The sequence below is a fragment of the Achroia grisella genome, unplaced genomic scaffold, assembly GCF_030625045.1.
Source record: "Achroia grisella isolate CSIRO2021 unplaced genomic scaffold, CSIRO_AGI_Agris_v1 utg874, whole genome shotgun sequence".
Taxonomy (NCBI): Eukaryota; Metazoa; Arthropoda; class Insecta; order Lepidoptera; family Pyralidae; genus Achroia; species Achroia grisella.
In genome coordinates, this window is record NW_026713051.1 from 3,400,846 (window position 1) to 3,414,054 (window position 13,209).

The 13,209-nt window shown below is 32.7% G+C and overlaps 1 protein-coding gene across 1 annotated transcript in view; it reads right to left on the reverse strand.

Moving 5' to 3' along the window:
* LOC131853109 (otoferlin-like) overlaps window positions 1-13,209 on the reverse strand; it is a 73,452-nt gene continuing 60,243 nt past the window's right edge. The window contains exons 8-24 of the mRNA XM_059203925.1: window positions 8,761-8,947; window positions 8,122-8,308; window positions 7,694-7,817; window positions 7,337-7,611; window positions 6,835-7,025; window positions 6,503-6,700; window positions 6,124-6,240; window positions 5,902-6,054; window positions 5,620-5,820; window positions 4,157-5,542; window positions 3,868-4,002; window positions 3,320-3,762; window positions 2,948-3,237; window positions 2,605-2,803; window positions 2,289-2,527; window positions 1,907-2,186; window positions 1-1,607 (exon numbers count right to left, since the gene is read on the reverse strand). Of these exons, the coding sequence (XP_059059908.1) occupies window positions 1,427-1,607; window positions 1,907-2,186; window positions 2,289-2,527; window positions 2,605-2,803; window positions 2,948-3,237; window positions 3,320-3,762; window positions 3,868-4,002; window positions 4,157-5,542; window positions 5,620-5,820; window positions 5,902-6,054; window positions 6,124-6,240; window positions 6,503-6,700; window positions 6,835-7,025; window positions 7,337-7,611; window positions 7,694-7,817; window positions 8,122-8,308; window positions 8,761-8,947 (4,786 nt within the window). The 3' untranslated portion in view covers window positions 1-1,426. The remainder of the gene's footprint in view (window positions 1,608-1,906; window positions 2,187-2,288; window positions 2,528-2,604; window positions 2,804-2,947; window positions 3,238-3,319; window positions 3,763-3,867; window positions 4,003-4,156; window positions 5,543-5,619; window positions 5,821-5,901; window positions 6,055-6,123; window positions 6,241-6,502; window positions 6,701-6,834; window positions 7,026-7,336; window positions 7,612-7,693; window positions 7,818-8,121; window positions 8,309-8,760; window positions 8,948-13,209) is intronic.

The window sequence follows — 13,209 nt, forward strand, 5'->3', positions numbered from 1 at the left end:
TGTAAGTTAAATTTTTAAACATTATTCTTTCTAGATACTGATTTCTACTATTAAAATTGTGGATACATATTCAGCTAGTAATTAAGGACCGAGTAATACTATATCAAGGTATGACATACATTAAAAGTTAAAACATTACTTATTCTAAAACAATGCGATATATGTTTTGTATAAGTTGATTACATATGGTGAGATATTAATATAGTCTAAGTTACTGCTTTTTACTAATACGAGTATAATTGTGGATACACATTCAGTTGGAAATTAAGAACCGAGTAAAATGTAAAGATGTCACGAAGTACAGCATAAATTAATAGCAAGAGCATTAATAATTCTAATACAAGTAATGTATGTTTTCTGTAAGTTGATTATACATTTTTTGAACATTAAAATAAGCTAAGTCAACATTATTTCTTCTAGTTAGTGTTCTCTATTATTAAAATTATGAATACTCATTCAGTAGGTAATATGTTGTGATATTAATATAAGCTAAGGTGTCAAGGTGTGTAACATTACCTCTTCTAGTTACTGATTTCTACCATTAAAATAGTCGATACATGTTCAATGAGAAAAATTTTACCATGTATACCACGATACCTAGCTATCGGATAGATATGTTAAAAGTAAGAATATTACCTATTCTAATACAATGCATTATATATCTTGCATAAGCTGTTGTTGTTAAACATTACTTCTATTATATGATATGATATATATTCTGTCGGTAATTCAGAACTGAGTACTATTTATAATATCATGTGTTCAGATACTTCATACATAGAAAGTAAGAGCGTTAGTTATTCTAATACAGTGTAACATATGATTTGCATAATTTGATTATATATGTCGAGATATTAATATAAGTCGGTTAACATTACTTCTTCTAGATAGCGTAGTCTATTATTATAATTGTGGTTACACAATCAGTCGGTTATTAAGCACCGAGTAATATTTTACCATGTGGCCAGGTATGGCATACTTTAAAAGTAAGACTTATTCTAATACAATATAATATATATATTGTTTAAGTTGGTTATATATGTTGAGACATTAACATACGCTACGTTTTTATACTTTACTTCATCTAGTCACTTATCTCTACTTTTAAAATTGTGAATACACATTCAGTCGGTAATTAAGCACCGAGTAATATTTTACCATGTGACTAAGTATGAGATACATTAAAAGCGAGAACATTACTTATTCTATGCAATGTAATATGCAAGTTTTTGTGTAAGTTGACTGTATATGTTGAGATATTATTGTGAAATAAATTGTTAAAGATTACTACTTCTGGTTAGTAATGTCTACTATTAAATATGTGGATATTTAGCCGGTAATTAAGCGCCGAATAATATTTAACCGTGTGGTTGGTATGGAATACATAAAAAATAAAAACATTACTTATTCTAATGAAAGCCGGTATTTAAGCACCGAGTAATTTTTTTACTAAATAGCCAGGTACAGCCCACATTAAAAGTAAGAACATTATAGTTAACGTAAGGAATATAGATACTTTGACAGCTGTCCACCTGTAGCTATGCCAGATTATGTAGCGGATCGATTTTAGTGGATTGAGGAACCACATAAAGGAAGCATCTGGACGGCTGAAAAATAAGAGAAGAATAAAGTCTCAGGTAGCGCGTATAGAAATTTTAAAGTCCTAATTCTATATACCTAATATATTTGATAGTATTTATTCCCATTCCTGAAAACAGGTCACCAGTTTTCTAAGTTAAAGATATGTTCTTCTTTATACATATGCCTTATACTTCAGCTATTTTCATATCATCTCTTGTTTACATGTTAGTTTCTTTCAGGGAAACTCTGTTTTAAATTTAAAGCACATGGTCTATGTAATAATAATAGAAAAAATAGTTGACAGTATGTAAGGCATACTACTTACTTGGGTTTATCCAGGGGATCTGGTTCACTACGTCCTAGACCAGCTGGTACTTTATCAGCTTCTTCACGAGTAAGAATATGGATTTCAGCTTCGACCTTCCCGGTCAACTCCATTTCCTCAGTGTCGCGCTTAATATAAAATGGCCACCAGCCCTTGACACGCTTTTGTTTAAAGATATTTATTAAAGGCACCGTGCCATCGCTTCTTAACATTTCCAATGTGCACAATTTAGCTGATTTAGCTCCACGTGGAAATCTATTTAAATCTAAGGTAATAGCTCCTAAAAATAAAAAATAATAATTATACTAACTTTTATATGCTACATTGAAGCATATTATGAAATACTAACATGTCTTATAACATTTTAAAATGATTGACTTACCCAAGAAATCATCTGCTGAAAAATGATCTGCATCCCACACTTGTAGTTCAAGTCGTGCAGGAATCTTACATTCTGTTTCATCCCACGAGAAAACGGACTCTTTACGAGAGATTACAATACGCTCTTCAGCTTCCAAATAATCGAAAGGATATATGAATCGCCAGTTAAAATTTCCTTCTCCTGTTAATGAACGGTAATGTATATCTGTACATTGACAATCGTCTGGACCTTTTATCCACCTGAAAGAAAATTGATGATATTTTAATTAGTAAAAGCTTTACTATAATACCAACAAATAGAAAAAAAGAAAACTCACCCTTTCACATAAATATCAGACATTTTTTCTCCAGTAAAGAAAGCATCATCTTCTAGAACCACGTCATCAGTGTTCCATATTATTACTCTCATTTCGTAAGATTTAGGTTTACGAGCTGAAATATCCATTGGTGGACCTGGTAGAGGCATATCCATAGGGAACATATCTACCCACATTTCAAGACGTCCTTGCTCAATACCTGTTAATAAATAATTTATTTTTACTTTAACATAATTGTAACAATTAAAATACATTCTGAGTGATTTGACAAATTAATAAAATCTTTAACATTTAAATATTATTTATTAGCAGCACTAAAATATGTAACTATTGAGTTTATTACCGGGTTTATTTGGATTATAAAGTGGTCTTGTTTCAATGTGTTCAGTGACTAATCTGGTTCCCACCCGTGGAACTTCCTGCCAACGTCGCAAGACTACTAGTGCCATCTGCTCTTCAACTGTGTCGGGATTAGAGAATAATTCCTTATCATCCATTGGCATATTAAATACAGTCCGTCCAACTTTGACTCTTCCAAGTTCATATACAGGTGGATCTAATTTACCATCTTTGCATAATTTTGCCAAAATTTGTGTGGGTTTCAAAGCATCACGCCAACGGTTGTAACCCTGCCTGCAAATATCAAAAACCACAATTATAAAAGTAATATTTATATAAGAATGTAATTAAGACTAATAAATTTATCTCTACATACTCTTCATATTTCATAGGTAGTCCACATGTTGCCCTGTGCCGACTATAAAATCTATTTTCGAGATCGATTTTAGTTTCTCCTATTAAATCATCAGATCCCAGTAAATCCCAATCTAGAACTTGAATGTTGAGCATTGAGTCTTGAGGAAATGTTGCCTCAATTTCAAAGCATTTTCCAAAAACAGGATTAAGTTGTTTCGAGACATAGTTTTCTTTGTCGCTTATTCTCTTTGAACCCAAATGTAAGACTATGTACGGATCTGCCTTTCCGTTGAGGTCCATGGGGTGCAGATCCGTAGCTTTAACAATATATATTCTCACGAGAACATGTATTGGTTCATTGTTCGGAACGCCTTGGAAAAATCCGTGCTTTGGGTCAAATCCCATAACAGTATGATCATCAATTCCTTTTGGTAGAGGCCATTTGCATACTTTTAATGCACCCTAAAAAAAGGATATCAATATGATAAGTATGTATCATATAACAGAAATAAGAAACATTTAAAAATTGTTAGATTATAGGTATGTATTATAGGTAAAATCATTCACCTTAAAAACACCAACTACTCGGTTTTCATCTTCGCATTCATCACCAGTTTTTTTTCCTCTATATAATTCAAAAGAATTTAACCATTCTTTGAATTCATCATACTCCGGTACAGCTTCCAACTCGTGTGGGTATATCTACAATATTAATAGACACTATGTAGATTTGTTATACCTTTATATATATATATAATTTTACATTCTCAGAATGTGTACATATATTAACAGTATGTACATGTATTATTATGTTCGTATTTATTTTTATTAAAAAGCTATCAAATTAAAGTTATACCTTTGTCAATGCCGAATTGGGTATTTCATTTTTCTTTGATACAGTAGGGCTAAGTTTATGTCTTGGTGAAGCTGGCTGTTGTAGCCTTGTACCATCACGGTCAGCTCGCATAGATTGTACTTCGTCTCTAAAAGGTCGTATTTCATCTACATGAGATGATGATGATGTTTGTGGGGCTTGAAGATATCCTTGAAGTTCCTTCTTGGCTTCTCTTTCTACTTCAATCATTGATTCTACCGAAGCAAAATACTTAGTCCACCAGTCCTTATTGTCATCGTCTTCATCTAATATGGAATCAGTACTGGCTTTCCTCTTTTTACTAGATTCGCCTTTTGAAAACTTTTTGCGCATCGGTAGTTTTACACCAGAACCATAACTTATATTTCCGCGTCCATAACGAGTAAGTAAAGGGCAATTTTCTCTTTCGTTTTCAATATACACATCATCCTGCAGAATGCAGTTAGCACGTAAGTCCACATTTTGGAGTGGAATTATAGACTTCTTTCTTTCTTCGATTTCCCTTTCCTTTTTACTCATCGGTGTATACATATATTTATGAATGGAATTTATGGTATGTGTACCAACAAGTGTAATCCTGCCAAAACTTCGACAATCTACTACTCGAATTGTTAATGGTGGTCTATATAAATCCTGATCTGGTAATTCTACATCGACATATTTTACAGGATTTATGAAATTGGGATTTCTTTTTGCATTTTGTATGACCGTTGAATATATGATATTGCCGGCACATTCTATATCAACTCGGGGTTTATCTACAGTCAGAAGATGTACTCGTTTGAGATCACGTAAACCCCAAAACAAAACTTCAATACGATATTTCGATAAAGTGGGGCGAATTCCTACTGGTACTGGAAGAATTGGACCTTTGTTTGTGTCAATAGGTGGTTTTCCATTAGGTTCCCTTGGAGACGGGAGCTCTGGTAATATGGACGAATCCTGTTTAGGAGGAATTTCCAGTAATTCAAATGCAGCAAGAAGTTCACCTGCACTGTCATCGCCACGTGTAATGTCATACCATTCAAGTGAAGGTAGTTGCGTTTTCTGGCGTATCTCTTCGAAAGTCTTTATGTGCGGTTTTGCCAGTGTCCGACCTATAAACTCAGATTTTCCTACTTTGTCCTGATCAAAAATCTCAATAACAATGGTTGGGGGTTCTGCTTTTATTTGCTCCATTGTACTGTATAACAAAATATCTTCAAATATAAGAGTCTCATCCCAGGTAGGACTTAGAGTTTCGTCTATAACTTGTGTTGTCGCGGTACATTCGTTAATTACTACTCTAGCAAAGGGATCTGATAGGCCAGATGAATCTGATCCTATCAATGACCTCGCTTGGTATATATAAGCACGCATTTGGAACGTCTGAAAGAATATAATTTAAAATATATTATAAGTAACTAATAACACATTTAGTTATTATTATATTATATAAGTCTTACATGTTTCTCAGTGTAATATATAGTGTGAGGTGCATTATAACGTATTTTGTCAGCATTTCTTAATTCATTGCTCAATTCGTAGCCCTGAGGCAATCCATCAATGTAGTGCTTTTTATCTTGTGTAAGACCCAGCCATATGTATACGTTAATTTTAGCCGGTATCGTCCAACCACTGGGTGTTAAAGCTTTTTTTCCTGGCCACTGAAAGAAACACGAAGAAAAAAATAATTTAAGGAGTCTTAGTATTTCATCCTTAATTCTTTTATTGATTAACTTGCATACCTTTAGATATAGGGTTTGCATTTTTCCACAATATTTACCACACTCTTCCGGTACTTCAGAGTATATAAGGTCTCTAGCTGGAATTCTCTGATATGCTATTCGTTTTCCATTACTCACCAGCCATATGAAAACGTCTGGCATTGCGTGTTGAGGCTAAAATAGAAGCATGTGTAATTAGATAAAGCAATAAATTATATTATGTAAGATTTTCTATTTACTTACATCTTCACACAGGTGTCTCAATTTTGTGAGATAGGTATATGCTGTTCGTATCCGATCCTTCATGGAATGTTTCGTGATAAGGGCTTTTAAGGTTTTCGACATTGATCCGATTTGATCCTATACAAAAATATAAGATTATCTTATCATTGTCTATAATATCAGGTTTTGCATGATCTTTAGATTTTTAAACTTCTATTTATTATAGAATGAAATCAATTTAAAGGTTTCCAAAAAAGTTTCTAACTAAACATATTTTTATAAGTGACATATATACATATGATTAAGATTTACTTTTGAAATAATTTTTTAGACATTATGCTCAAAGTTAATAAATTATAGTAATGAGTAATTTATATAGATATTTTAACTAGGTACGTACTATCTCAAAGATGCATAACTTATGTCTTTCCTTGTCAAGCTTTGTACTTCCAATAGGTGGGACATTGGACATATGACGCACATACGCAATACATGCATTGGTAATAGTTTCTAGAGTAGTCTTGAGGGCTATCACAGCCGAGTTATCAGGTCCGACATCTGTCTCGATGGCTACTTGAACATCTGATAGTCCTTCTTCCTATTTTCCAAAATTATAGGTATTGAAATATTATATTAAATTGATTATTATATATTTAATAGATTTAATACAAAGTGAATAAAATTTATAAACTCTTATTTTTATTCATTGGAGCAGAACTTTATTATACTTACGAATTTTTCAATGATTCTGGCAATTAGATTAGAATTATACATTCGCCTGCGATGATCTGGCCATATACTGCGAATATGCATGCATTGTTTATCGGCCCAGAGTGGTAGATAGTAATAATTCTTGTCAGTTGACATTGCTCTTGATGGATAAGTTGTACTTTGCCAATAACCGGTATCAGCACTCAAATCATCTAAAAATTAAATTTTATAGTAGAGTCACTCACGCTATATATAAATTTACATTTAAAAGCATGCTTTTTAATATAAAATTACATGTAGTTTTGGTTCAGAAAATTTAGGCCATTAATCATGGCTATACGGCCTGAAACTCACCAACGCAAAAAAAAACTTTTGATAAGCAACGGTTATCACTTACTATCCGGTGAGCCGTATATTCCTTGATGTCTTTCCCATGAAATATGTCAGAGTTATACAATAATGTTGTATCAGCAAAATAAAAGAAATTAAGCAATTGTAGTTGAAAATATTAAAATGGACTTACTAAGTTCTGGGACATCCAAGTCGTATGGTCGTCTCACTGATTCATGATGGCCATCTAAAGAGTTACCTGCGTTACCAACACTTAGCTCAAAATGCATTGGTTTATCACTAATACGTTTGTCTATCATGTTTGCATCAAATATACTGGTAAACAAAAAGAATTCCTCATTCTTTTCAAAACTGGGTTCGTTTATAGCCAAAAATGGTTCCATTTCTACTTCCGATGCAGGGCATTCCATATTATCCATGATTTCAGTGCGGACTGAGATGAGAATCCTAGTAATTACAAGATGATAATAAGTACTGTTATGTATTGATATATTTTTTAATTAATCTATTACTGCATTATATATGGTACCTTGCTCTATAGGAAACTCCTTCTCCCATCCCCAAATTAAGGCCGGAGTGCTGATCCAACAAACTATAATCTCGTGTAGACCCATAAAGGCATATATAAGATGGTCCATACGTTGGTAAAAAACCTGTAAAATGAAATAGTCAATACGACTCTTCAAATTCCTTTCTCATTATTTTTTATACGACCGTAATTACTCTATAATTACGGTATAAAAAACCTATATTTTTTTTTCAACAACACTGATTATGAACTTCCTCGCCTTTACTTAGAATACAATAGTAATAATTGGTGAAACATATCCATCCATGTCGTCAAATTTAAATAATTTACTCAAAACTACTTGTGTTCTTAAGTGGTTGCGCAGGCTCAATAAATATACTCTTCGGAAGTCATGTAAAAAAAGAAAAAATTGGAGCAGTTACCGTTACCTTTCTCTCCATCGTTAGATATCGTTTTTAGATCTATAAAATGAGTGCCTATAACATTCGGTTGTACAGGAGCATTGTCTTTCAGTTGAAGTTTGATGCGCTGGCAAAGCGGTGGGAACATCTCAGTAAATACAATCTGTTCGTTCCAAACCGGGTTGTAGGAGCTTTTCTTTACAGATGAGTATCCCTAATAATGAGACAAATACATAAGTAAGAGTGTACCGTAATTGAGTAAATGTCAATATAAGTTGAACACCCAAAACTATTCTTCTCGTTTCTTCCAAAAATTTTTTAATTTAAACATTAAAATGGTATAAAATACTACGGCAGCTTTAAATGAACTTGTACGAACAGTATATATTAATTTTATATCTTAATATTAATATTATAATATATACATTTTATTTGTAAGAATGAAGAAGCATGGAACTCATAAAGATAACAAAATATTTTGCTAATAGGTTATCACCTCCTTATTTATGTACTATGGTCATTTATTAGGAGTAAAATGTTTTGCCATCCTACCATATAATTTAATTTCATTGCTATATCTAATATGTAATTGGGATGCGAAGAAAGAGTTTCTTATGGAGTCATTTACGTATAAAGTTTCCTAGTGTAATAAATAAATGTACTTACAGTCATTCCAGCAAAAGAGACTTCGACATACGCATCTACCAGGTCTTGACTTTCTCCGGTAAAGGCTCTTTTTACGTTTGCCAGTATTGAGTAATTCATCTTAGGCAAACCTTCAGCACGGTGAATCTTCACGATGTATTTTGCGCGCTGGCGCTCGATGGGAACTCCATCAGGGAGGAGCAAATTCCTGAAATAATTTTTTTTTTTTAATTAACGATACTCACTTAGCATCAATAAAATTTTTGATTGTTTGCTATGCCACATACTGATCTACTATATTTATAATTCATATGATAAATACAAACTAGTCTCGTATAATTTTCCCCTACAATTATTTTACTATTACATACATGTCATAAATTATCCACTAAATGCCTGAATACCACAAAATTATTTGTAAAACGTTAAAAAGATTTAATGATTTTTATATGCCCTAGGTAATTTTTAATTATTTTTTTATTAAAATGAATAATATATAATTAAATTATCTAACTGGTGTGATCAATCGTACCCCAAGGCGGGATTCTATCCCCATTAAAGTTTTCTATTTTTATAAACTCTCTCTCATTTATTCTTAGGAGTTCTTGTTATTTTTACTCTGACGACTTGCAAATTTATGTCGATAATTTAGATCATGCTATATCATAAATCAACAACGACCTGTGCTTTTACTTGTGGTCTTGCAACTCTGCGGTCTGGATGACATTTAACCACCCTTACAAGTGTCAAGCTATAATCTTGGGTAGACCGGAACAGTTGGCTGAAATTGATCTGCCAACCGTTATGGCTTGCTCGTCTGATAATTTAGTAATTGTATTTAGTCGCACTGTCAAAAATTTTGGTCTTCACATAGATTCGACGCCGAGTTAGATTACGCAAATTGCTCATACTCGTATGTCTAAACTCTGCGCTTCTTAAATCGTTTCAGAAATGTTCTATCTATTAAAACTACGGTCACTACTGTTGAATCTCTTTTTCCTTCCATTATTGATGGAATAGATGATTTATGCTAATATATGTTATGCTGATGTTAACGAAGATCTTCTTAATAAATTATCACATTTAAAAAAAGAGTTAACCAGTGATTACAGTGGTGATGTAGAATATAGGTATAAATGTACCACTCAAACAAAACCACTCAAACTTTGCGTCTAAAGTACATATATTTTCCTTTTGAAGTTTCGAAGTACTTAAGTACCTTTTATAATAAAAGTGCAGTTTTTTCAAAGATAGTTTAATGAGATCTTGATCTTACTACAAAGTTAACTTTCGAGTCCGCTACGAGACTGCTTTGAAGTAGCATTTTTAGCTTATAAAACACCAAACATCTGTATCCTGCCCTTTTATGTACTCAAACATTAATCCCATATTTCACCTACTTCCAGATTACCTATATTTGAGATAAAGGACAGACTCTTATTAATATTTAACTTCAAATTTCATTAGGACAAGACAGAAAGACAGACAGACATATAAAATTATAATATTAGTAAGAATTGTGCAATTATATTTAAATATTGGAAGAGATTTCGGTAATGACAGTAGTTACAATTCCATTAGACTTTCTTTCATTGAGTACAGCTGTATTTAGTTCCTTTAAATAGTATATTATTCTATAAATTAGTTTTAGTCGTATATATGTCTATTATAATTGTATATTGAAACGTATATTGCTGAAATTTTATAAAGGGCTGGACATCAGGCTTTATATATTAAAAGAACTCTGGGACACTGTGAGATAATCTAATAAAAAATAGAAAGCTATTGTCCCTGTACTGATTTCCAGGTCAGGTCTCTGAGGGCCAGTCGCCGGCTGGCCCACTGCATATGGATATAATAAGGTAAAATTTTATGGCTTTCTTTATTACGATACCGTTTTAAAAATGAAACAAAAATGTCAATATATGCCCAAATGAAACGCTTAAGTGTCAGTATTCAATATGGTGGGGACTTATCTCTTTCAAAAGGATATGATCCATTATTGGTGGTTCCATTACCGGAGAGTTAGTCAAAATTTAAATAGACATAGTTATTTTAGAGACGAATAGATTTGAACTCACGCCCTGTGGGTTTTATAAGTTAAAGTAGTATATCACTAGTGCAGGATACTGTTTCTAATGTTAATTCAAAATACAGACATCCTCAGATAAGCATAAATATTTATTAAGTTTAAAAAAGTGAATATGTTGAGAAAAATAGAGCTTTTATAACACATTAAAACTTTTAGTCACAGTGGTGACTATGACTGGTTTCACCACATTAATTTCAACAGTTTACCTGAAAGTTTTACGACACTAAACTAGCTATTTTCGTTGTATAATTTCACTGTGTAAATATAATTTGTAAGCAGCTTGTCCAAATTTTTGAACAATCATTTCGAATAAAAGATGACAATCATGTTGCATGACACAAGGCTGGGTAATGTACTAACCTTGGTCTTTGCGCAGCTGTACAGTATACAGTATGTAACTATGTATTCTATTGTAGATATTAACCTTCCAGAAGACGTTCTCAAAATTATAGTGATAACGGCATTCAATCCGTTGTGATAGAGACTCGAGACCTATGGTACCAACGGTAGTGGGTCAAACAAACCCGATAGCAGTGAAGATGTTCACCTAGGCTCAGTATTAAGCCACCTCCTGTTTTGCTTAGTTCTAGTCTTACAAAGGTTGCGCAGGTTTGAGCATGGTGTACCTTCATATACGCAGATGATGTAGTCATTTGAATAGAGAGTCGCGTTGAGTTCTAGTGTTGAGTACACCAAAACCCCAGTACATTTAAATGTATACTCGTGATAACTGACCAATTTCAAATTTGGGAAGAATTATGCACAATTCACGGAATATAGAATGCAACATTCAACAGTGAGTAGCTGCAGCGTGGCTTAAATGACGAGAAGTGAGAGAGGATGCCGATTAACCGTAAAGGTTTAATTTACAAAAATATAGTATTATATGAACTGTCTAGTTCCACATGTATATCAGAGAGTCATGCCTCTTAACCCGGAAAAACGTGCATACATTCTATTTAATGGAATGAAGATGCTGAGGTGGATGTGCGGTTTTACTAGGCTCGATATAATTACCTAACGAAAACGTACGAGGAAGTCTGGCTGTTCGAAACATTGCCGAAAAAATACAGGAAGGGAGGCTATGGTATTTAAGTACCTACTTAGAACAGGTCTCAATGGCGTAACTTAGTAACTTTGTTCCGTATAAACAATATAATTAAAACCAATTAGAAGGTATCAGATAGCGACAATGAGACTCCATTTTCAATTAGCATTGTGTATAAGTATAACATTTCTGTATACCTAATTAGACACTTTAATAAGGAGTCATCTATTAGATCATACACTAAGGAGGAGAAGGGGTTGACAAAGTGAGACACTATGTGACAAGGGATTGGAGGAGATATAAAGTCCGTGACGACATATTTTAAAATCTGCAATTTATTGGTAGAGTAAATCTACTTAAAAAAAAGCGTTTTATTTAATAATTGTAGAAATGATTAAATTAATTCAATAATTAATTAATTTAATCATTTCTAGATTTCTACATATATCAGAAGAGTCTGTAATAGACATAAGGATACATGAATTAAGATGTTTTTATTTAATTTGTTGTAAAAAATTTAAATATGTGAAGCCACACTATAAGAGGGCGAGTCTCACAAATATTGAAAGGTCGAGGGGGAATCAAAATCATTATATTGAAAATTCATAATTGCTTGCCCCTTGGCTAGTTTAAATTAAACAGAGCTTGTATGTAGCTACAGAGCTGTCTGTCAGATGCCAAATATGAGCAGGCTGTCGACTACACTCAGGAAATATACAATGCTCGCAGTATTCAATACAACATTGCCTTTAGGGCACTGTTAGAGCTGCGTCTGTTCTGTAGTGCTTCATGTTTGGACTTCAGTTCTCTGACAACTTTTTTGTGCAATTGCATCGTTATTATTTACTAGCGACTCTATACTGGCAATTATATTGAAGAACTCAGTATTTATTTTTCTAAAATGCGTAATAATGCACTAAAATAGGCGAAAGAATATAAAAAATCAGATACACATTTTTTAAGTTCATCCATAACAAAAAGGAAAACATATATATTTTCTATATAACTTTAATATAACGCAGTCTAGTTCTAATGGCTTGACGATAATTGTCCATAAATTTTTCCATTCCATTTTTCTATAATCTTGACTAGGACAGTTTGAAAAATCTGTGTTATACATGTGGTATATTATATAATGTAGTATAAGCAACTGTAATGGAAATGGCTATGTTCTGATTTCTATTGTGTGATAAAATAGTAAATATGATAATGATAATATTCTAACACAAGTTCCAGAGGTAGACTATGTAGAATTTCCACTGTTGCAACTTATTTTTGTGTTCAACTTTCCACACTTGCAAACCAACAGTCAGCTTGCTTTGTAAGCACT